This window comes from Oncorhynchus gorbuscha, linkage group LG17 (assembly GCF_021184085.1).
Source record: "Oncorhynchus gorbuscha isolate QuinsamMale2020 ecotype Even-year linkage group LG17, OgorEven_v1.0, whole genome shotgun sequence".
In the NCBI taxonomy this organism is placed as follows: Eukaryota; Metazoa; Chordata; class Actinopteri; order Salmoniformes; family Salmonidae; genus Oncorhynchus; species Oncorhynchus gorbuscha.
Genome location: NC_060189.1, coordinates 20,360,991 through 20,387,231, shown reverse-complemented (window position 1 = coordinate 20,387,231; position 26,241 = coordinate 20,360,991). Strand labels below are relative to the sequence as shown.

Genomic DNA, 26,241 nt, shown 5'->3' with positions numbered 1-26,241 from the left:
TCATATTTTAACTTTTTTTTTACACAAAAACAATTGATTAATAAAAATATTTAATCAGTAGTCTTCCTCAAATGAAAGGGATGATGACGCAATCTTTGCAAGAGGGAAGGAATCTGATTTCATTGGTCCTCAAATCGTGGCACAGTCATTTAATTCAGGGTGAGTGAAGTTCAATGGAGGCTGGTGGGATGAGCTATAGGAGGGCTGGCTTATAGTAATAAATTGAAAGTATCAAACATATGGAAACCATGTTTGACTCAGTTCCATCTATTACATTCCAATGACCCTGTCCTCCTATAGCTCCTCCCACCAGACTCCACTGGTGGAGTTAGCTGTGAGCAGGTTAGTTCTGAAGGATTCGTTGCCATATAAACTTACCTGGCTAAAAGGTGAGCCAACTCCATATGACCGGTTAATCCCGATCAGAGTTGACCAAAGATACCTCTCTAACTCATTAAGAAAGCTAAACTTAGATATGTATTTTTGGTTGTTGAAGCAGTTAACCTTGAAATGGGCATGGTCCATCTTTGTGAAAAAATATGAAGTGATTTCAGAATATTAAGGCAAGTTAGCTGGCTAATGCATCGATCTTGCTTTGGAGTATACTCCCCCCTGCTCTCTCCCCTCAATCACCCATAACATAATGACATTGACTGTAGGCCCACTAGGTAACTGATTTTAGAACTTATTGATCCTGCGTTCTGGAACAGCCCCTAGCAATCACAGCTACAAACCAGAGTGCCAATAAGAGGTTTATTTCAATAAAATCAATATTGTTAAAAAAAAATCTGGATCTTTTCTTCTGACATTGACATACACGTCATTACAGTGATTTTGGAAACCTGCGCAGGAGAAAATAAAAAAGGCCAAAGGAGATGTCTTCTAGTATTAAAACCCAAGCAGGTAAAAAATGCCTATTTTCCCCAAAATCAAACTAATAAGTGTACAAAATGTACACATTGAATTCTGAATAATCAAAACAAATATTTACAATTCCTTTTATGAAATGTGTATTACAACAAATGTCTGAAAAGATGGCGGCAAAACACGAGGAGATAAAAAAAACAATATATATTTTTGCTTTATCCACACTAAAGCATTTTGGAACTATGAAAGAATACATTCACTACCTTTTGAGAGCATTTGAAATAATGAGAAAATGAAATCCTACACGATATTCATTATATTACCATTCTCCTCTCCCCGATTCCTTTTCTCATAAATATCTTTAGTGTCATCTTCCCTGATGCACATTACCGTTCCTCTGTATTCTATGGGAGAAAGAGAAAGTGTGTGGTTTCTATACTTCACTAGTTTAGATAGCAGGAGTCATTCAATCCACAGTGAGACCAGAATGAATGTGCCCTTTTTGGTGGCTGAAGTATAATATAAGCTACCACTGCTGCCAGAACAACACAAGCTAAAGACTTCTCTTCATGCTTTACAGGAGAAAATAAAAAACAGATGTTATTTCTGGTAAAATAGAGCTTCACTGCCCAGAGTGTCAGTGTCTATATGGAGCAGTGATGTGAGGCAATGCAGTGATGAAGTCTAAATGGTTGTTTTTTCCTGCTAGATATGATCTAATATTTCATTGCTACATATTTCATTAAACTCAGGTTCCATTGTCCTGAGCTGAAAACATCTCATCCAAGCACCTGCTACAGGTACATCTCGGAAAGCCCTGACTGAGCTCAGCATAAGGTCAAGGAGGAAAATGGTATCAGAGCCTGGAAAAGATGTAGCCTTACTTCTATTATAGTTGTTGCAATTGACTTAAGCAACGCAACAGTAAAATGAAGCATATCGCACCAGTATGTCAAACTCGGTGGTTTGGCCTAGCGTCTGTCTACATGCAGTGAAACCTGCCTTCATTTATCCTCTAGAGCCAAAAACACTGAATCTTTCAACACTGCATAAATCAACTCTGTAGCCAAAACACAAAACACAATTTCAGCCTTGTAATTTTCACATTCATTGCAAGCCTAAAAAGCAAATTAATATTGAACAGCTGAATGGAAAAACACAGGTTGTGACCATATTCCCATGAGGAGACAGTGGGTCAGCCGGAAGGCCACTTCATAAGGAGTGTGTTTAGATTGCCCTCCAACACTGATAAGCTCTGATAAACACCAGCCTGCATCTGATCTGAGAGATCGCCATTCAAATCATCATATCAAAGAGAAAACCTAAAAAAAAGTTATAAACAATGGACCGTCAGTAAACTTTCTGAGCTGCTTCATGTACTCAAGAGATCTCCAAAAATAAAAGGGAAAAGTAAGAACAAAGGAGCTCATGCATTGTGTTTGCTCTAAATTAGGAGAGAAGGAAAGGTAGTCCATAGTTTTCTTTCTCGTGTCTAAACAGACCAGTCCCAGTGTTGGGTGTAAGGGGGGGGCCTATTTGATCAGCCTCTTGGCCACGTCTTGGTAGGCGATCTCGATCTCTTTGTCACTGGGGCAGGTGTTGGTGAACTCCTCGTGTGTGTAGGCATTCTGCAGGTACTGCCAGATACCTATCATGTCCTTGGGGATGTCAAAGCCTCTGTACTTCTTGGTCACCACCTGTGGACGGAGGGGAACATTGACTAATTAATGTAGTCTTAGATAAACTTCTAGAGAAGAGGTCCCTCTGTAGGCCGAGGATGGTACAAAATGATATGGGTAGCAGAATGCATAAATCACTAAGTGCTCTGGGCTTTGCTGTGTCAAGATGTACTCTATTTGTCCAAAATAAGCATTCCATTTTACAATAAGAATTCAGCTGTGTGTGTACACTGAGTATACCAAACATTATGAACACCTTCAAAATATTGAGTTGAGCATGGACGGGGCATTCGTCGGGACATGGACTCTACAAGGTATCGAAAGCGTTCCACAGGGGGATGCTGGCCCATGTTGACTCCAATGCTTTCCAAAGTTTGTCAAGTTGGCTGGATGTCCTTTGGTCGGTAACCATTCTTGATACACACAGGAAACTGTTGAACATGAAACTATGCAGCGTTGCAGTTTTTTGACGCAAACCAGAGCACCTGGCACCTACCATCATACTCCGTTCAAATGCACTTAAATCTTTTGTCTTGCTCATTCACCAACTGAATGACACAAATACACACCAATCCACGTCTCAATTGTCTTAAGGCTTCAAAATTATTCTTGTAGTGGATTTAACAGGTGACATCAATAAGGGATCATAGCTTTCACCTGGATTCACCTGGTCAGTCTATCTCATGGAAAGAGCAGTGAGTATACAATGTTCTGTACACTCCGTGTATAATGTCATGTTTATTGGCCTCTGCTCTTACCTTGACGATGTGCAGCTTGGGAAGAAGGTTGCAGTCAGCCAGTGTCATGTTGTCACCATCCAGGAACTTGCGAGTGGAGGTCTTGACGTCCTCAATGCTGTTGTGGTCGATCTCGTCGGGCAGTGGGGAGCGCAGGTACTCATCCAGCTTCTGCAGGGTCTTCAACAGCCCACGCTCCAGACCTACAGCAAAAAAAGGAACATTTATCATCTCTAACATATATCATCTCTAACTAAGTTTGTTGGAACCTCTCCAGCTTGCTGATACTAAATAATGACTAATTTAAGATTGACTTCAGGTGTCCCTGGTGGTAATTACCACAACACTAGCACAACAACTATAAACTGCATATAGTAATCACAAACCAGCCTGCCTGCATTGTGTTGAGTATTCTAGACCACTTTTCAAACCGACACCACAGGATACACACAGCAGTTCTGTAGTCTGCCACGCGAGGGCGGCATTTTATAGCAAGATGGCAGAACTTAAGCTGCCTTGCTGAAGTATTTTGAGAGAGTACATTCCTTGATCCCAGTTTTTGGCATTATCTTGAGAGCCCAAATAAGGAGTAGTTCATACAACCAAAATAGATAGCTGGGGTTGAACTAATTGTGGCTCACTGAGCAAATTCAACTTATTGGAATGTTATGTATTCAAGCCAGTTGGAGAGTGTGTGACTGGGCATATTGTGTTTAACATTTTACAGTGTGACTGTCCTATAAATAGGGCATGCCTATCATTCAGATATGACTTTCAGCAATAAAGTACTGTTGACATAGCCCTGAAGACATTCAAAGCCAACCATAAAGATAGGTCAATATTTCCACAGGGTGGAGAATAGAAAGAAACCATACCATCCAAGATACTAGAGGACATGAACTGATACTGTGTCATAAACAGCTTACCCCAGATTAACATGGCATACAGACAGAGAAACAATAGCCAATATGACTGAGGCAAAGCTACAGTATACTGTCATCTGTTGTCTTGTACAAAACATGTCTGTTGGCAATATATTTATAGCTGTGGCATGCCTGTTAAACAAAAGTCAGGGGAGACAAGAGAGTTGCTGTGAGCTCATTTCCAGACCATCTCGCTCTGTTGTTTTTACCAGGCTGTTTGGTTGTTTCTTTAGAGAGCCCAGCCAGGTGACATGGGGTACAGGGGGACAGTGGCAGGAATGGTACTGGGGACAGAGAGAGGCCACCACAGAGAACAAAAGCTCTATGTTGACATGGTAGACAGCCCCCCCCTCCGCGTTGTCACCCAGCCACCAATGACCTCAGGCTACTACTGTCACCTAGCAACCACAAAACTGTTGAAGCACATAGGTTTATGTGTGTGCTTGTTAATTCTGTTATAGGGAGTGGAAGCTCACCTTCGTTGGCATTGGGTTTTGAGTTTTTGATGAAGGCTGAGAACTTGGCAAAGATGTCCATCCCAGCTGTGTTGGACTCAGGGTGTCTGGCACTAAGCTTGGTGAACCTAAACACACACACACACACACACACACACACACACACACACACACACACACACACACACACACACGATACACCTGGTTAGATCTCAAACAAGCAGAGTGTATACTGTAACCTAGGTATCTACACTTGGAGGCAGTGTGATGTGCTTAGTGGGCGTGACGAGCTGTTACCACCCAGACGAGATGACTCACTTAGGTGGGCTGAGGACATCCTCCAAGAACTCCTCTATCTTGTTGACGTCTGTCTTGACCTCCCCGTTGAAGGTGATGAAGGGAGGGTGTGTGCCTGGGGCCAGGTTCTGGAGGTCTGCAGGCTTCCTGGGAAGAGGAGAAGACAGGGGATTTAGTGGGCATGTCACAACACACTGGTAAATACCCATATCAGCCAAATGCAATGCATACCTTATACTGTGTAAAGTCCTTAATGTTGTTGAAATGTCTGTCTCGTTTATATGGATGACTTTGCTGCAAACCCAAGTTCCCCCTGGGGATAAAGTTTTATACTACTACTATACAACTGAGACGTCACTGATTACTCACTAACCTTTCACTTTATATCCCTATAATCCATCTGGTCTCGGTCTAGTCTTTGACAATCATCAACTATCATTAGTGTTATTCTGTTGCTTCCCAGGGCCCAGTTCTATTGCTTTCTCAGGTCATTGGAGGTGGCTGTGGCCAACGGACAGGACACAATTCCCTGTCCCAGTTCCATGCTGAACTGTTCCAGACTTTTCTAGCCCTCTCTAGCGCTCCCCTCACACACACAGACCCTGGGCTGGAATTGATTTTCAACAGGGTTGTGTACGTGTATGTGTGTGTATGCCAAGTTCATTCCTCTGTCCACAGTGCTCAGAGCAGGCTTGTTTTGTTCCAGTTGTCTGGGAGGTGAGATATGATGAGAACACACACAACATAATGAGGATGTGATGAAGGAACTGTCAACAGCACAAAGCCCTTTGTCATGTTTCATAATGACCCACACAAACCAAATCACTAAATTACAAAGCAAAATAAAAAACTTTTTATGTCATACAGTGTAGAAGTATTAGCATTGCCTTGACTGAGTTAAGTGACAAAATAATGTGCAGCAAATTAACTTTGATGCAGAGAACAGCCTACCACTGACCTATCCATAGAGTGCTTCACATGCAAGCCAAGTCAAAATGCAATGTGATGTGCGTACGTACAGTGGTTAAGATGTCCCTATAAGGGGAGATGTGAAACACACTCATAGGACCAACAAGTCACAGGGGCACCAAAACAGGAAGTGACCTCAACCCTTTGGAATGAGCACAGGAAGCACACTTGCCCCATGGCAACATTAAGGGGGAGGAGGTAAAAGTGTTCACTCAAGAAGATAAATAAAAAGGCTTTAATCATAGACATGTTAGTCATAGAATTGGGCCAAAAATAGTTTTCCATACCAAGGTTGCAAAATATAAGATTAGAAATCGGAATTCTAAATCTTTCCTTACTAAGTGGGCTACTCACAATCACATTAATGTGGAACGGTAGTAAATCAAATGTAATGTCTTTGAGTTCCATATAGTAATAAAAAGGGATAAAATAAGACAAATTATTTTGCAATACTTTGCCTTTCTGTTGACTGGAGAAAAAGTGAAGCCTTTATCAGTCCTGGTCTGAAAAGCTGAACAAAGACATGTTTGACAGAGGGGGAAACAGACACTGTTAAGTGGGCGGACATCCTCCACTGCCTTTTACAAGACCTCCAGAAGCTTGTTTCCCATTACACACCCTCACCACAGACATAGACGTACATGCGCAAATACATTCACAGACAACATTCACAGACACCGAAAAACAACATTCTCAGACACCCACAGACAACTTTCCAGTACCTTCAAAAGTGAAAAGGTTGCTCTTGGTATTACTCAGTCTTGTCTTGTCTAGATTACCCTCAGGACCGACCCTGGCAGAGGTAGCAGTGTTTCTGAGCTCTCTCAGGAGAAGAGATGCAAAGCGATAGAAAAGCATCTGCGTGGATGAGCTTTCTCCTCTAAAACACTTCATCAGAGAGCCTGATTTATACTGGACTGTCTGACTCAAACAGCAATGATGAAAGGCCCATGGAAATGAAGAGTTCATTTGACCATATCTGAAAATAATCACACATATGCCAGCAGCCTTGGCCTGGGAAGAGGAAAAATAATCAGGTTGACTCATCGAAGGACATAATGGCTGGGTAAGGAGCTGCCAGGCAGCATTACAGTGAACATGGGGAAGAACGTTTGCTGTAGTTCCAGCCGAGGCTAAATAGTGTTCAAATGACTTTGGGAGGGGAAGATGATCATTTTAGATCCTGTTTTAGAGTAAGAAAAATAACATCTAGGGAGGAAGTGAGCACAACCTCAATTAGCCCCTCCAAAACGCAGCTTGTTTATTTTCCAGATTTCTCGGGTTTGGAAAGGTCATGAGAAAACCAAATAAGCAATTAGGGCGGTGTGCCTGTTTGAGGTGTGGCTGGATCAAAGTGTTCTGCTAGGCTACCAAGGTCTTAGTGGAGAGCCCAGAAAAGCTCTGAAAGCCAATGAAAGAGGAGAGCAGAGAGAATATTCCCCTGGCTTTCCAGGAGCTAGTTGAGAGCTGGGGGAATGAGCAAGCTAGATAGTGTGACGTGTGTTGGAGGAGTGAGCAAGCGAACTAGTGTGATGTCTGGTGGAAGAGTGAGCTAGCTAATGTGACGTGGTGGTCTGGTGTCTCCCTCACCTCTTCAGGTCCACTGTGGTGACGTTGAAGACCACTCCCTTCAGCCACAGGATCATGAAGAGTCTCTGGGAGAAGGGGCAGTTCCCAATGCTCTCGCCATCACTTCCCGCCTGAGAGAGGGAAAGAGAGGGCGAGAGAGAGAGGAGAAGAAGGTTAGATTAGGTAAGACTACATCAGCATTATTCACGTAGCATTGTTTTCACACAACCACAAATAAAATGCACCATGACTGGAAGGATAAGAGGCAGGGAATCCAACAAGGCTGACAAAGATTTAAATGTCTCTTGTAAACTGATCACAATCAAGTTAAGGTTGAGCCTTAAAATGGATAAAAGTCTTGGAACACTGATATTATCAGACCTCTGTTCTACAATCCAATGACGAGTGGTGTTTTACTGCACTGACCTATTTTGAGCAGACAATGATTCTTTCACCCAGATTAGAGACTAGCTCCCTGAGTCCCAGAGAGCAGGCTAACCTCTGTCTCAAACCCTTTAGCACACTTCCACAGCCGCCTCCATTCATCCACACTACCAGGCAGCCAAGTGGAACACAAACCTCTGAAGTGCCTGAGAGGGACTCAGAGGGAGCTGGACAGCTTCTTGTTTCTTTAGACCTAAAGAGAGTCTGATGTATTTGAGTGGGAGGGGGGATGATACAGTATGTCTGCCAGTCTCTAATCACTGTGCTCAACCATCACCATGACAACATCACTGAAGGTATTTTGATTTGTAACACATGCATATTGATGTGTTTGATGTGTATTGAATCATGTATACAGGGCCATTCTGTGAGACAACTGGTCTCAGCATGAGTCCCTGTTAAAATAAAGGTTAAATAAAATGTAATTTATAAAATGAACAATCGACTACATGCCATCCAAACAAGAGACATGGACAAACTAGGCAACTGTTCTCAGACAATCTCTGGACGTGGGGAAAAACAAGCAACTACCCACTAGTACAGGCCCACTTTCACGTTGGGGATTTTCCTTACCCAAAATAGATCTGCCACCTTCACCTCCCTTTCATGACAAACTACTACTGTGCATTATGAGTGTACACAGGCCTCCAGCCCCAGCAGTAAAAACGAGGCAGTGAGAGAGATATTCTAAACACTCCGCTGGCAGACACACTGTCCTATAAACACACCAGAGACCTCTCCAACTACCACTGCCAGCACACTCTCCCTCTCTCACTCCCGCTCATCCTCCTCAAGCTGGTCCATATCAATGATGCTCTAGAGTACAAGCAAATCCCAGTTTCCAGCTTAGGTTGTGTGTACAGAAATAGTTGTGGGAGTAAGGAAAAAACGGTAGATCGAAGAGAGGGAGTTTTTGATGCAACTATCCTCCTCTCATGTAACATTAATATGTTACACGTGTGTAGTAATTACTAAACAGGAAAGTGAAATTAAATATTCATGAGTAAAGATCTTGCTTGTGTAAACAAACATACTATAGCTGGAGGAGCCAATCGCCGTTGATTTGACTCCTACTAGTAATTAGTAGGAGATTGACACCCAAACTACACAACACAAATCATTTGACTACAATGTCTTCTCTAGGCCGTCATTGTAAATAAGAATTTGTTCTTATCTGACTTGCTTAGTTAAATAAAGGTTCAATAAAACAAAACAAAAATGATCTGACATTGGCCCCAATGTCCCAGTTCCTTATGCCTCAACTCAAGCATGGTCTCAGCCCCTTTCACACTGTCAAAATCTTTCCCCGTTCGATTTACAGAACTGGTTATGGAGTGTTCCATAGACGGTGAGCACATAGAAGAATGCTATTCTTCTCAGTGCCAGTTAATTCTGAAGAATGCCCCGTATTCATTCATTCAGGACAGGGACTGAAGGTAAAAGGAGCATTAAGAAAAGGTATGTATCTTTTCTCACTGTCTATTACTTTAGCAAGTCTTGGCTCACTGAAAGGTGGCATGCTCATCAATTTGTCTCTCCTTGTCAGTCACTTTGTAGCCTACCATCCCTTCTTCCTAGCCTCCTGTCCATCTCTTTCACTTTCTCAGTCCACGTCTCTCCTTCTGGCCAGTGCAGAGGGCATCTTGACGAAGAGAACATTTCTCTCTGAGATTCAGGCCCATTCCAATGTCAAATACACTAATTAAAATGGCATACCACAGCCTTTTGAGTAATGGACTGGCGGACCTGTGCCAAGATAGGGCTGGGCTTCATGACACATTTATAAAACTTTATTTTTATTCCCATGGAGCTAACGTCCCCCTCTACAACTAGAAATCCGATAAATAATACCTATCCAAAACTTTTTTCAAAAGAGATACGGCCTGAAGTGATCTTGTGAATGAATAGAGAACTTTGTTTCCAGAATGTTCCCGGCAGTGTGTCCAGCTAACAGCACTCTGCTGGTGTGTACAGACAGTCTGTTTGTCTCTCTGTGGTGTGGAGGCCCAGTGTGTTCTCTCTGTTTGATCTGCCTGCTGGCTGTCCTACAGGCTGGAGTTGCTGTTGTTGTTAGAGCTCAATTCAATAAATCAAAAGGTTAGATTAGATCACAGGCTTTGTTCAGTGTCCCCTCCTTATGATTTGATTCCTGTGTATGAAAGGCTTGCCATCAAATCGTATTGCTGTTTGGAACCTCAGGCAATTGTTATCTAACAAGAGACCAGTAGCTGATACTTGTGGGACTATAGAGACAACAATGTGTTATTTTCTGCTTTTATCCAGAGATTTTATTCTTGTTGGTTACTATGTGTCAGGGGTAGGAATGACAGCACAACATGGTGACTATTCCCATGACGATCGAGACCAGACTCATAATAAAGAACGGATTATCATTGCACAGAGGTAACCATGTGAATGGCATCTTTCAGAATAAAATGGTACGTAAACATAAAGGACATGGGCCGTGTCTGAATTCTGTCTTGCCTACTACTTACTTAAAGTGCATACTGTGTACTATCAGTACTACGTACTATTTATCACGTACTGTTTGGTAAAAAGGTATGCCACAGGCGAAACAGATACTTTTGGTGCAACGAGCTCAGACTGGGAAAAATCGTGACATCAGTGATCTTCAGCTCAGAGAAGTCAGAGCATGTTTTTTTCCCCAGTTGTCTTGAACGCACCATCTATTATGGCTTCACATATGAACCAGACAGGATCATTTATAGCCCCACCCAGTGACCTTTCACAAACACCGCAGTGTTGTTTTGGGCTAACATGAGCTAATTAGCTAGCATTTAGAACAACATTTTGGGGTAAACTTCTATACCGTAGGTCTATGCAAGTATCAATTGAAGAGTCAACTGAAGCTTAAAAGGAATGAGAGATGAAAAGCGCTATAGAAATATTATCAATTACTATACCAAAGACGGTTTATTTAGAACAAAAAAATCTCTGACAAAGGCCAAGAGGCCGAAGCGTATGCTTCAATAGAAAAAGTGATGCTAGCAAGAGCAGTGTGTAGGTTTCTTTTTCCTTTCAAGTTACCTAATCGTTACCAGTCACCTGCAACATGATAGCTCAGATGTACGAATGTATTTTTGAATGTTGAAAGTAAAACACACCTACAGTGGATGTACTGGTATCAAATCAAATGTTTTACAAACAAGAAACACATTTCAATGAAAAAAAAAAACTGAAATCCCCCCAAAAATGACTTCACCAAAAACATTAGAAAATGAATAGCTACATTAAATTACATACAAAATACATAACTACTTCATGGCCTCTAAAATGGTCATAAGACGTGCCTCCCTGTCAGTCACCTCCTTCTCCAGACTGGACCTTTCTGGGAGGGAGAGGAGCCCACAGCTGCACCTTGGGAGGATGAGATGATGATGTTTATAACCGGTGGGGTGATGGAGTGGCAGCCCCCCAGCGCCTTATCCATCACCACTTCTAGGATGCAGCTGTGGCCTCCCATCCCTCAGTGCTGACTCCAGTGGGGGGAGCTTTCAACTCCTGAAAAATGATCACTTTCAGCATCAAACATACTACATGTAAAGACCTGGTATTATGCCAGTACATTTATCTGGAATACGTGAACCTTTCTAACATGTTTCTCTTCACACTTATATATGTGAATGTGCAGTTGAAGCATAGGAAATATTTTTGGAAAGTTTTGGTGCCCTCAGAGAAAAGGGTAACTTTATTAGCCAAGTACAGCACGGCAATAAATGTCAAGCTAACATACAGTAGCATACTGTGTATTTTTGCTTAAGGTTCTCCCACTTCTTTTTCACTCATGCAGGTAGTGGCCCCTCCAGCTCACACTCCTTCACGTAGATCCTGAAAAGACATAGGATCAAGTACAACATTAACCAAAATATGAGCAAAGTAGAGTTGTGTGAACTTTCTGTAGATAGCCAGACTGCCACATACATTATCCAATTGGAGCGTCGAGGATGAAACAGTAACGAGTGCTTGTTACCATTACTTACACCATAACAGGTTATGTGTGCAATGAAACTAGACCCATTCAGGCGGTAACCATTCAGGTATAAACTAATATTGCATGGCATGAACACTACTATCAGCTCAACGCAGATGAACCAACGTCAGGAGAACTAGAAGAGTTGTTGGGACCAGCACCGCTGTGGAAAATAGGAATGTAGCCTACCGCGTTACTAACGTTATAGCTAGTGATATTTACAAGTAGCAGCTAGCTAGCTAACATTAAATATGTTAGCTCATTAAATATAGTTGTCGCTCAACAGCAAGTAACCCTGTAGCTAAGGTTACTGTTCTAACAGTTAACTTCTAGACCTACTAAGGCATGTAGCTAGCTAAAGGCATGGTAGGCAGCAGATGTTTTCAAATATCTATGTACGATGAAATAGTTGTGATAATTTTAAGGAGAACAAAAACGACTTACATTTGAACACCACCGTAGAAGCTTTGCTATTCGCCATCTTCCAAGTTATTTACTCAAAACTTGCAGCCCCTCCACTTCCAATGCATTGTGTCTGTGAAATTCACAAAGTGTGCAGCGAATGCGTCATTGCGTTGTTCCCGCTATTCGTTCATTTCAGTTGGGCATCACCATATCTAATTGACAGCAGATTATCAACGGTCGTCAAATCAGAAATGAGTATGACATCCAGGCATTTCAAGAGTATTTGATTTTCAAATTGTCACATACACAAAAACAGCCTACTTTTTAGGACGAAAGTATTGGTATTTGGACACCGTCGTGTATTTCAGCCATGTTTAGTATATGAATGGAGTCAGCAGCAGCTTTAGGAATGAGCTCATCTCCTCTCCTCAGGCTGCACAGCCAGTGGTCAGAGATGGCCAGCCACAGTGCAGCAGCCGAGAAACCCTTTCTCTGTGTCAGAACATGGCATGGATGCCGTCTACTGGAGCTACAGCAGCAAAGAGCAGACACAGCCCTCTGACATGTGTGTTTCCGGCAAAGAACCTAGCCCTAGTCTGCTATTTCTACTAAGACTCCCTGCAGCCCTACCTTCTATGAGACAGAGGAGAGGGGAGGGATAATGGTGTAGGAGGAGGGAATACAGGAATAGAATAGACTGGTGGAATTAGCATAAACCTAGTTAAGGAGAAAGGGAGACAAAAAGGCTAGATTGAGTGGGTGAGAAGTGTCTAGGGGAAAGAAAGCAGAGCACAAGCCACACCCTTTTCAGCACTGTGAGCTTCAGAAGCAGCATGCTGCTTGGCACTCTCCTCTCATCCTTCTTCCACAACCTCTTCAACAAACTCAAACTGTTTTATGACATAGGAACAGAGTATGTGATCGGAGTTGAGCGGTTGGAAATCCAGCTCATGAAGTCACTCCATGTCCTTTCCAACTGCTCACTCCACGCTCACAGGACAAAAAAAAAATACAGCTCCAAATTCGCACCGTTCATTAAAATCACAATTTAACCAACGTTTTTGTGCCTACCTGGACCTGCGATTTGGATTTCATATTATTTGAATGAAAGGTATTTGAATAAACATTAAGGTGAATGTAGGAAGCGCACATAATTTCAAATAGTCTACATGTCACATTAAATGTCACGCTGTATAAATGATTGGAGAAAGGAGCAGGAATACGTAAAAGGGGATTTTAATACTCGACCCAAAAATACAACATGCCATGAAAGGCACTGGGATTGAAGCCCAAAACAAACACGTACACAAAAACACAGGGCTGTAAACCCAAACAAAAGAGTGAGGTAAAACCTCTAATAAATACACAGGATGAGACCCATAATAACAAGTGCACAACAATACACGGGACTAGACCCATAATAACGAGTACACAATACACTCAGCACGAAAACCAAAACCACAGGTACTGACAAGACCCACAAATTTGGGAACAATAACCGACAAGAAAATTGTGAAAAGAGAGCACATGTATACAATTACTAATCAGGGGAATTGGAATCAGGTGTGCGTAATGAGACAGTTCAGTGTCACTGTAACCCCTGTCAGAAGCCCTTATTTGTCAATGAATCATGGCTTAGTTCTGTCTCTCTGAGTGGTGAAACAGGCCATCTTAACACTGTTCTCTCTCAAGTTTCCATTGCTCTGAGCAGTGTCTCAGAACCGTTACATTCACCAGTGTGAATACAGAGGTCCTTGTGGGGAATAACAAGCAGGAATATGGAGGAAAGGCACAGAGCTCTTTTGTTCGTGGACAGTTCTGTGGGTGTCAATGGATTAAAAAAACGGACCAATAAAATTTGAAGTGAGGCAAGAAATTATTTTGGGCCAGCACCTAATATGGTCATGAGATCACAGTTTCCAGAAAACAAACCAGAATCTGGGATTCAACAGTAATCGTAATTTCATATGTTATATGTGGTAAAAAAAAAATCGATCAATCCCACAGTACTTATTTAGAAATATTACTGAACAAGTATCATTCACTACACGAAATAGCCAAGCACTATCCATTTATCTTCTTACTTTTCATGTTAAAATTAGTCAGGAGTTGCTGATGATTGCATCATATTCCACATAAACTCCTCAGAGATTACACATTGTCCCAATGTTCTTTTGGTTTGAATAGGCCCATTTCACTTACAGCAAGCAACACATGCTACAACAGCTGGCAATTACCAATGAACGTTAGGCTTTTGATATCAAAGTAATGAGAGAACCTGAATCAACAGAGACACGGATCGACACGTGTATGCACGCACACAAACAGTGACGTCACACACACACAGACACACACACACAGCTGTCTGTCTGTTGGAGAGGATGACTCATGCCGAAGTCACAGAATTTCCAGTGACGCCCACCGGCGCACAATGAGACCTCAGTCAGTCCCCCATCTACAGGAGACACACATAATGGCCATGTCATCAGTGGAGAGGTCATAGATCATGTTATCACTTCCCCCCTGACACGGTCTGATGGTAGAGCTACTGGTGTAAAGAGTCTTGAGCCATGTCAATACTGATGGTACAGTAGATCACAACTATATTGAACAAAAATATACATGTAAAGTGTTGTTCCCATGTTTCATGAAATGAAAAAAAAAGTGCCAGGATTTTTCTATTCGCACAAAAAGCTTATTTCTCTCAAATTTGGTGGACAAATTTGGTTGCATTCCTGTTTGTGAGCATTTCTCCTTTGCCAAGTTAATCCATCCACCTGACAGGTGATGCATATCAAGAAGCTAATTAAATAGCATGATCATTACACAGGTGCACCTTGTGCTGGGGACTTATGTTCCCTCTAAGCTGCTTGCGTGTGCAGGCACACAGTGGCCCAAGACTGAGAGCAGCATGAGATTGAACTCAACTCAACTTTCTTGAGTTTTCCCTGTTATTTAACACTATTCATGTTTCCCTTTACTATGGCAATTGTGATCGAATCAACGCAATATTAGCCACTTTTAATGCAACATACCGAAACAAAACAAACTATGCAAGAGATAATGTTGTAGGCAGAACACATCAGAGTAGGATTCTATTGAATACGACTCAGCCCGTACTCTACACAGACCAATGCAGCATAACCAATCAGTCAAGTAAAGAGCTTTTTTTTGTCTTGAATGGGCAGTGTTGTATTTTGAGACAAGCTTTAATAAGCTAAGTAGCCAATAGTCAGAGGGTAGTAGAATTTGTCTGATTCTCTGTAATAATGGTATTGGAATAATAATGCATTTATTTTGTAAAGTGGTTTCTTGCATCAAACAACACAAAAAGCATGTTCAGTCACCTTGTCTGAAGGACAAGTAGATAAACAGGTTAATGTCAAGCCAAGCATGTTTTTTTCAAACATTTTTTTTTTAGTAGGCCTACATTGAACATCCCACATTGGCTGCTACTGTAGGCTGAATGACAGAAATGCTATTCCCATGTTAAAATGTTATGGGATGCATTTTCTCCATAGTTTTTGATGGTAGGCCACTCTGGTAGGCCTACATTATGACCAAATAGCCACAGTAGCCCACTTGGCCACTGTTAAAACTGACTTAAAGCAGGTACAGCCTCAAGTGTTCACAGTAAACGAGCGCTGGAAGTTGCACAGAATTTTCACAATGTTCAAGTTTTCTCAGTGCTGAAAACAATTTGAGGGAACATTGCTGAGGACAATAAAAGGCCACTCTAAAATGTGAAGTTTTGTCACACAGCACAATGCCACAGGTCTCAAGTTTAGGGAGCGTGCAATTGGCATGCTAACTGCAGGAATGTCCTCCAGAGCTGTTGCTAGAGAATTGTACCATAGTTTTAGAGAATTTGGCCGTATGTCCAAACGTCCTCATTACCTCAGACCATGTGTAACCACACCAGCCCAGGACCTCCACGTCTGGCTTCTTCACATGTGGAATCGTCTGGAAGGGGCACTTAAGTGGGGAAAAACAGATTCTTATTGGGTGGGTCTAGCTACCAAGTGGGGCGGCAGGGTAGCCTAGTGGTTAGAGCGTTGGACTAGTAACCCCCAAGCTGACAAGGTACAAATCTGTCGTTCTGCCCCTGAACAGGCAGTTAACCCACTATTTCTAGGCTGTCATTGTACATAAGAATTTGTTCTTAACTGACTTGCCTAGTTGCCTACCTCATTTGGCTGCCTTTCCTTCCAGTTCTCTGCTGCCAGTGACTGGAACGAATTGCAAAAATCGCTGAAGCTGGAGACTTATATTTCCCTCACCAACTTTAAACATCAGCTATCTGAGCCGCTAACCAATCGCTGCAGCTGTACATAATCCATCTGTAAATAGCCAACCCAATCTACCTACCTCATCCCCATACTGTTTTTATTTACTTTTCTGCTCTTTTGCACACCAGTATCTCTACTTGCACATCATCATCTGCTCATTTATCACTCCAGTGTTAATCTGCTAAATTGCAATTCTTCGCTACTATGGCCTATTTACTGCCTACCTTCTCATGCCTTTTGCACACACTGTATATAGACTGTATTTTTTTCTACTGTGTCATTGACTTGTTTAGTGTTATTGGCTTGTTTATTGTTTATTCCATGTGTAACTCTGTGTTGTTGTCTGTGTCACACTGCTTTGCTTTATCTTGGCCTGGTCGCAGTTGTAAATGAGAACTTGTTCTCAACTAGCCTACCTGGTTAAATAAAGGTGTTCTCAACTAGCCTACCTGGTTAAATAAAGGCAAAATAAAAAATATAAATAAATGATCAATGGAAACAGGATGCACTGGAGCTCAATTTCGAGTATCATAGCAAAAGTTGTGAATTCTTATGTAAATAAGGTATCTGTTTTTTATTTGTAATAAATTATATTTTTAAAAATGTACTAGTTTTTTGCTTTGTCATTATGGGGTATTTTGTGTAGATTGATGAGGATTTTAAAAAATGTGTAACATTTTAGAATAAGGCTGTAACGTAACAAAATTTGGAAAAGGTGAAGGGGTCTGAATAGTTTCTGAATGCACTGTAGTTAGCTTCAGGATATTTTAATAAACTGGCTACTCAGCCTTTTAACTGGTATACACAAACAGTGTATTTTTCTCACGCCCCATAACGTTTTATGGCTAGGAACATCAGCAAGAAAATCATGAGACGTCCCACTCCGCCTCCTCTCTCAGCAGCTCACTTTAGGGATTGTATAAATTACCAGTCAGGTCATTTTCATCAGTGCCTTTGTAATAACGATCATCCACCTAACCTTTTAAAAAGTCCTCCTCATTGAGGCCAAAATACTCCACTCAACCAAAGTGGTGGGAGATCAAAATTTTAGATTGGGACCAGTAGCATGTCTGTTGTTTTTCCTTTGGAGAGTTCTGCCCAGTCTGCTCCAGGCCTAATTTTAGTAAAATGACGGTCATATCCTCCCCTTCACTCACACTTAACATTCTAAATTGGGTGGGCTCAAATTCAAGCCACACTTTTACCAAATATGGAGCTGGCCGGCTGGCCAACAAGTGCTCCGCTGCTCTCCTCTCGTCTCTCTCCCAGTGACACAGGAGGAATTTCCTCTGGGAAGGGAAGGGCCACATCATGTTATGTCACGCCTACTCTGGGCTGGACAAGCATGCAGACTGGGCTGGGAGGACTGGGCTGGCTGAAGTTGGGCTTGGTTTGGTGGACTGGTATCGGCAGAGTTGGCTGAGGTGGGCCTGTTACTTGGAAGGGAAGGGCTGGGACAAAGGCGGACTTGGCTATGGCTGGGTGGCTGTGGCTGGGTCTGTGGTCCAAAGGCTGAGAGTGTGGAGGAGTCAGACCCTACAGGAAGGAAATGCAACACACCCTGGTGTGCCTCTGAATCATGTGGACGTCATGGAGTGGAAACCAAACATCTCCCAGACAGAACCTAACGTCTCCCAGACAGACAGGCCTACAGAGGTAGTGGAGGTTAGGCTTGCAACATGAATGGTTAATTGGGACACTGACCGAGGGGTGGAGAGGGATCAAATTTAGCTGACTGAGTTATCAGTAATATGACCCATTACTCTCTCCAGGTTAAGAATAATAACACAGTATGAAATTACAACTGAAAGTCAGGAGTGAAACATGACTCAAAGTAAGTAAAGTAAGAAGCAAAGAATAAGACAGAAACAGGGGAGGGAGAAAAAGAGAGACACGTGCAGGAGACGTGAAGATGAAACCGTTCTGCTCATCTCCCTGTGACTGTCGTTTAAAGAGTTTGTTCCAACACAAACACTGAGGTCAGGCTGTGCTGTGACTCTTCACCGCCTAACAAAATAACAGACCCCAGACAGATGACTCCGAGACACACACTGCATTCCTCACCGACCATCCCAGTCCCACCTCTGTCACATCATTAAAACACTACATGTATTCTTCAACATTAGTGGAGGCTGGGGAGGGGAGGATGGTTCATAATAATGGCTGGAATGGCGTGGTATAAAACAGATGAAAACACTGTGTTTGATACCATTCCATTCACTCCATTCCGGCCTTTATTATGAGCCATCCTTCCATCAGCATCCTCCACTGTTCAACATGCATATGATAGAGGCAACATCAATACAAAATATGGTGGTTCCCTGAAAAGATGGCTAGTCTAGACCACTTTAAAGAACCACCCTTTAAAGAACCACCCTGGCTCAAACATTGTACTATGGGGGTTAGCCAGTTTGACATGGCAGCTAAGCTTGCACCATGGACACACAAACAAACACTAGCCTCATTGCTCATTTTAAGCATTTGGTCCAACTAGCCAGAACACCAGACAACCCACCTTTCACCTACTGTAGCGTTTCATTCTGATCCAGAGTCTAGCACACACACCAAAGCTTATGAGCTCATTCTTACAGAAACAATGCCAAGTACTGTAAGTGGTTGACTTGAGTAGCCCATCCACACGATTGTGAAAGGTGTAGAAGTATATGGTAAATTGTATAATTACCATACTATGGACCGAGTGGCTAGAACAGTTCACCCGCTGACACTGAAAACCAAACATGGTTTTAAATGACAGAGAAATTGATGTGGATAGAGTGAAGGAGGGAGTTGGAGGGATGGGTCCGGTTGGTCCCTTGCTACTCTACTCTCTGTTTGGATAGCTCACTAAGGGTTATCTACACTAGGCATGGCTCACTGTCGCTCATTTTACTAGTGTGTTGCTGTGAGGATGCAGGCAGCATGTGAAACATGAGCAGAGGGGATCGGGTAGTGACAGATTGGGTTACACTGCCTGCCCCGAGGGTAGATTCCCCTCATTTCTGAGGTTGAGCACTCGAGCACCATCTTAGCGAAGTTGATGTAACAGAGAGCTAAAGATGTCAGAAGCCATGTCTATTTGTAAACTTGTTTAAATCTGATCTATAAAGTTGTATTTCTGTCTGAATTGTTGCCTGCCCTTTCCCAACACATCCTAAACACTTTGCTATGTTCCCCCTCTCTTCTCCATTTTCTCACTCCCTATCCATCATTCTCCCTCATTTCTTGTTGTTCTAAGTCAATCTTGTTTCCTGTCATTGGTCTACAAGAGAAATGCCTCATTAGCAGAGGGCTTGCTTGGGACCAGAAGGATTAAATGGCAACTTCCTCCCAACAGGCACCAAGCCTTTCCTCTGAACAGGATGGCATGAGCAAACAGACACACAGTATCATAAGAAATTCCCCTAATCTTGTGTTGTGGTACATTGCTGGGTCCATTTGGCCAAGTCCCAGTCCTGACAGTTTCAATGATGAAGCATTTTGAAGCACAGATGCTGGAGGAGCAAGTCCATAGTGCAGAGAAGAGCTACCGCTCACAGTTAACAGCAGCGCTACACAACAACAGACCATTAATCTTTGTCCCCTAACTCATGATGCTGACTGCAGCAGTACAATAGTGCTTGGGGAGAATAAACTGCTATATTGATTTGACTATAAAAACTGGCTACTCTCAATTGGCTTCAAATTGTCACCCCGGGGTAGAAAGAATGTCTTTACGATGAAAGATTCAGGGGCAAATTAAGATTGACATGCAGAAAAAAGGTTGAGGGCAAGTTAATACTAGAATATACTTGTGAGGCCAAAAAACAGTCCCGTTTATTGATGGTGTTTTAACTGGATCTTACAACATAATGACATGACTAAGCAGAGGCAAAGATTAAACAAAACATATTCAAGCTATTCAAATATGTTCCTAATAATTCTCATGCCAAACTATTATTAACCTTTGATGGAAGATCTCACATTACATGGAGTCACATGCAATGTGCTATTTAACAGTAAACAAATTGACAACATAATTTTAGCATGCTTATAGGGAAGGACACTCAACAAGCACAGCAGTTACACAAATGACTGATGATTGGCTGAGAGAAGTTGATGACAAAATTATTGTGGGGGCTGTCTTGTTAGACTTCAGGGCAGCTTTTGACATTATCGATCATAGTCTGCTGCTGGAAAAAAAATGTATGTGTAATGGCTTTACACCCCCTACTGTAATGTAGATAAAGAGTTATTTAGCACTGTAGATACGTTTTAGTGGTGGAGTAGGGGCCTGAGGGCACGCAGTGTGTTGTGAAATCTGTGAATGTATTGTAATGTTTTTAAAATGGTATAAACTGCCTTAATTTTGCTGGACCCCAGGAAGAGCTAAAGGGTAACCATGAGAAATACAAATAAACTCAGCAAGAAAAGAAATGTCCTCTCACTGTCAACTGCGTTAATTTTCTGCAAACTTAACATGTGTAAATATTTGTATGAACATAACAAGATTCAACAACTGAGACATAAACTGAACAAGTTCCACAGACATGTGACTAACAGAAATTGAACAATGTGTCCCTTAACAAAGGGGGGGTCAAAATCAAAAGTAACAGTCAATATCTGGTGTGGCCACCAGCTGCATTAAGTACTGCAGTGCATCTGCTCCTCATGGACTGCACCAGATTTGCCTATTCTTGCTGTGAGATGTTACCGTCACTCTTCCACTAAGCTCCCTGCAAGTTTCCGGACATTTCTGGGGGGAATGGCCCTAGCCCTCACCCTCCGATCCAACAGGTCCCAGACGTGCTCAATGGGATTGAGATCTGGGCTCTTTGCTGGCCATGGTAGAACACTGATATTCCTGTCTTGCATGAAATCACACACAGAATGAGCAGTATGGCTGGTGGCATTGTCATGCTGGAGGATCATGTCAGGATGAGCCTGCAGGATGGATGCCACATGAGGGAGGAGGATGTCTTCCCTGTAACGCACAGCATTGAGATTGCCTGCAATGACAACAAGCTCAGTCCGATGATGCTGTGACACACCGCCCCAGACCATGACAAACCCTCCACCTCCAAATCGATCCCGCTCCAGAGTACAGGCCTCGGTGTAACGCTCATTCCTTCGACGATAAACGAATCCGACCATCACCCCCGATGAGACAAAACCGTGACTAGTCAGTGAAGAGCACTTCTTGCCAGTCCTGTCTGGTCCAGCGACGGTGGGTTTGTGCCCATAGGCAACGTTATTGCCGGTGATGTTTGGTGAGGACCTGCCTTACAACAAGCCTATAATCCCTCCGTCCTGCCTCTCTCAGCCTATTGCGTACAGTTTGAGCACTGATGGAGGGATTGTGCGTTCCTGGTGTAACTCGGGCAGTTGTTGCCATCCTGTACCTGCCCCGCAGGTGTGATGTTCGGATGTACCGATCCTGCGCAGGTGTTGTTACACGTGGTCTGTCACTGCGAGGACGATCAGCTGTCCGTCCTGTCTCCCTGTAGCGCTGTCTTAGGCGTCTCTCAGTACGGATATTGCAATTTATTGCCCTGGCCACATCCGCAGTCCTCATGCCTCCTTGCAGCATGCCTAAGGCACGTTCACACGGATGAGCAGGGACCCTGGGCATCTTTCTTTTGGTGTTTTTCAGAGTCAGTAGAAATGCCTCTTTAGTGTCCTAGGTTTTCATAACTGTGACCTTAATTGACTACCATCTGTAAGCTGTTAGTGTCTTAATGACCATTACACAGGTGCATGTTCATTAATTGTTCATGTATCATTGAACAAGCATGGGAAATGGTGTTTAAACCCTTTACAATGAAGATCTGTGAAGTTATTTAGATTTTTACAAATACAGAGACATATAGACACGCAGACAGTACTGGGAGAGAAGTGCAGGACATGAGCAGCTCTTTCTGTGACATCTCTCTGGTCTGAGACTGAGGGAGAAGTGTGCTGACCTTCAGGATGTTATCCTGGGAAGACATCCCTGCAGGTGTTCTTTAAAAAGCAGTGAATGGTACATTATTGGGCTCTGTTGCCATGGTGTCCGTGTGACTTTCTCCAGCAGCACATAACACAGACAGGGACATAGTAGATTACTTCCGATGTTTATTGTCACTGTTGTCATTATTGATAGGCGGTGGAGTTGTGCCTTTATCCCAGCATGAAATAGCCTTGCCCTTGGCAAACTTGCTGGCAGAGAGACAGCATACAAAGGTAACATACAAACTAAAGATTGAAAGCATGTCATTTCTGGTTTCATCTGTGGAGTCATCTGTATTGCTTCATGTTTCATTCAGTAACTAAGGTATATGGGTGCTGGGTGATTGAGTGGCCATTGTGCATTTGTCTGCCTATAAATGGCTGATGCCCTGAGTCTCGAGATAATATGAGTCATCAAGGAAAAGTGACCACACTTCCAGAGAGGGTAGTCAGGAGGGATGATTCAGCCTGAGGTGTGGTAGGGCTGGATGGGTACAGTAGGGGTCAGATGGGATTTGAGCCATCAAAATGACACCAATGGAGTCTTCAAGCCTTCATTAAAATCTCAGGCTGGGTATCATTCTGCATAACCACGTATAGTTCAACTTTCTCTTGGCCAGATATCCCAATTACAGTTTGCAAACCAACTGTCTCATATGAGCAAACAGATGGCAGACATTACTAACTACCTATTTGACTGCTATGAGGAGGAATCAAGAGCCAACTGAGATGAACACCATTTACTTAGAATTCACACTCCTCAACATGCCAGCTAGCACTACTGCTCCTTGTATGTGTAGGCCTACTGTAAAACAATAATTAATCTGCAGGGGATCAAGGGTTAAATTGACGTCAGGTTAATTCTGCAATTCCACATCAATAAAGCCTTGAGGTCTGAACTCACTTCTACAATCCAAACAATTTCCATAGACTCCTGGCTAAACCAACAGTAAACAGTGTGAGGAGAAAATCCCGGACACTCAAATTAGCATTTGGATTTTAGTTTACTATATTTCACACACCCGGACAATGGGGAAGATCTTGTGTACACAAGTGCAGCAGAGAAAGATCACACAACACAGTAACAGAGGGAGAGGTGCGGGAGAGTGGTTGTAGCCACATGTGTGGCGTCACCAGGGATGATGTAACTGCTCCTGAATGCGAGGGGTGGCTCACTCTGAGGTAGCTAGCTAGCCGTAGCTGGCTGTCGCTAACACCACCCTGTCTTCTGTTATGCAGTGAAAGCCCAGTGGCCAAAGGCAAACAGTCCAGCATTATCAATACAAAACACTCATCCTCCCTCAACAAAGGCCTCTCTCCTGGATGCTGAAGATCACCTCTGTGTCAGTAGATGAGAACAAAGGAGGATAAAGAGAGAGAAAGAGAGAGACCCCATCTGTCTACTGAACCCAAGCACCGAACAGAACTGGGCAAAGAGTTTTTGACCAATCTGTGATAACAATTAGGTCTAGAGTTGTCTCTGTCTCATTTGTCACACAGGCCCGACAAATAAGGCAGACTGCCAGATCCTGTGTCTGCCATAACTGCAGTCATATTACAAAACGTTAACGATCTGACAGATCGTGAGTCTGTCTATTGCCATTCACCCATTTCATGCCGAAAAGAGACACATGTATCAAGATCTCACTGTCAGCAGCATCATAACCAGTGATGATCATAATCACTAGTGAAACACTGCTTGGAGGGGGGCAGTGAGTTTACATCACCATTAAAGCTTGTTTGCAGGCAAATGGCCTCTGACGTTTTTCCCCTAATTGAATTCAGGCCCCCAAACCCTCTCACCCCTCCATTCCCCCGGGGTCACACCCCCTCCTCCTGTTTTCCCTCTCCCGCTCGTTTGCTCGTTTCCCGCTCTGCCAAGCAACTAGCAGAAGAAAATTAAAAGCATTTACAGATCACAAACAGGGTTAATGGGAGTTTATAAAATATTTCAGTCCTATTCAAAGTCAGATATCAGTCTGATGTCCAGAACTTTCTAGTCTAGTTCATATGCCTTTTTTGAAATTTGTAACTTTAGATTGATCGAAATGCAAGTTCAAAGAGCTTCCTCACATACACTACAAGCTGCATTACTTCATCGCTAATGTATGCCAACTAAGAAGGGGGAGGTATCCTCATTCTGGCAGACTTGGTGAGGGAGAATATTGTGGGAGCCAAATGCTTCTTTCCCTTTCCTGTGTAAATTTCAGAAGTTTACTCTCCGACTTCTTATAAACTTGAGGAGGGGAAAGTCTGTTTTGTTGCATTTATTTGCACCACACCACCATCACTATCGGCCTAAGCAGGACCTAATAACAAACATATGACAGTAGTTGTATAGATATTCATTCTCTCTCCAATTGACAAATATCACAAGTTTCATCCCCCTTTCAAGTATGCCTCGACATGACAAAATAACAACTAAGCTCGCAGATATCCCACGACCGGAATCCTGTATTTAAGTCTAGGGCAGCAATTCTTTTGACCACAATGCGACAAAACAGTGCTACAATGTATGGTTTATCGATTGATTGAATGCAAAAATGTTCCGCTGATTTAAGGGCTATTGCTGAACTTTCAATTACATTTACAATTCAAGCTTATACATAAAAAAAAAATGTGTACCAAATCGAGACACACTTGAAAGGGGAGATGCTTTTTTCTTCCTCTCCCTCTTATGATGGGAGAAAGGGCCGTGGTATCCGCCCTACACGTCTGACATAAAACCACATGGCACACACATTGGGAAGTTTATCCAAAAAAATTAACCTACTGAAATTGTGACAAATCTTAAAACGCTTGAGTAAACTTATCACCATGTTATTTGCAAGACTCGTTGACTTGTGTAGACCTATGTACAGTAAACTACGCTTCTCCAGGCAACCGTTTTTACAAGCAAATGGCAGCAATATAACTAAAACCAAATGGTACATAAATAAGGACAGCCCACTTTTGTAACTGTCCTACGCACTCCAATAAATAAAAGTATATATTTTTCTACTGATAAATCCACAAACTAAAAAATATATTTGTCAATTTAGGCTTAATAATAATTATGCTAACTTATTATTCAGAAGAATATTGATCATTAACAAACTAAACTTTTCCCAGTGCCGAATGCGACGGCCGAAAGAGAGCCTGCTATTAGACAATCTATTCAGGGACGTACCTTCACAAAGAGCTCGATAACGGGTTCGTTATCCGCCTTGATTCCATTATGGGGTACAGACAGAGACATTGTGAACTAAACTTAAAAATGTTCCAAATGAAATATATATTATTTTCCAACAAACTTGTATCTTCAGCCTACTCGCTCTTCTTCGCCACCCTCTTTCCGCGCAGTATTCGGATAACAGCTTTTCCAAGGCTAGTGACCAGCTGGACAATCGCTGCAATTCTCACACAAGAGTGCTGAGGTGCTGGGAGGAGAAAGTCGACCACGAATATAGCAATGTGCTATTGGTGCAGCCAGTCTACAAAACTGACCGCTTTCCTCGGTGTTCAGCGATCGTTATCCCTTTGACTCTTCAGTCTTTTGGAGTGCTGGAGTAGGATGAAGAGAGGAGGACGGGAGGGAATAATATTTAAAGGCGTGATGTTCTCTGCAGAGCAAACAATACAAATGTGGGCAGGGTTTCAGAGAGGAGTCTTG

The 26,241-nt window shown here is 42.6% G+C and overlaps 1 protein-coding gene and 1 long non-coding RNA gene across 2 annotated transcripts; both read right to left on the bottom strand.

Annotated features, from left to right (window-relative positions):
• Positions 1-739: 739 nt before the first annotated feature.
• Positions 740-26,241, bottom strand: LOC124001343 (chloride intracellular channel protein 4-like). Its single transcript, XM_046308065.1, has 6 exons — positions 25,759-26,241; positions 7,518-7,627; positions 4,980-5,105; positions 4,683-4,789; positions 3,305-3,486; positions 740-2,564 (listed from the first exon to the last, which is right to left on the bottom strand). The coding sequence occupies exons 1-6, from the start codon at positions 25,825-25,827 to the stop codon at positions 2,400-2,402; spliced, it is 759 nt and encodes a 252-aa protein (XP_046164021.1). The 5' UTR covers positions 25,828-26,241; the 3' UTR covers positions 740-2,399.
• Positions 11,717-14,822, bottom strand: LOC124001344. Its single transcript, XR_006832772.1, has 2 exons — positions 12,376-14,822; positions 11,717-11,789 (listed from the first exon to the last, which is right to left on the bottom strand). It is a non-coding gene; the product is annotated as an uncharacterized LOC124001344 (long non-coding RNA).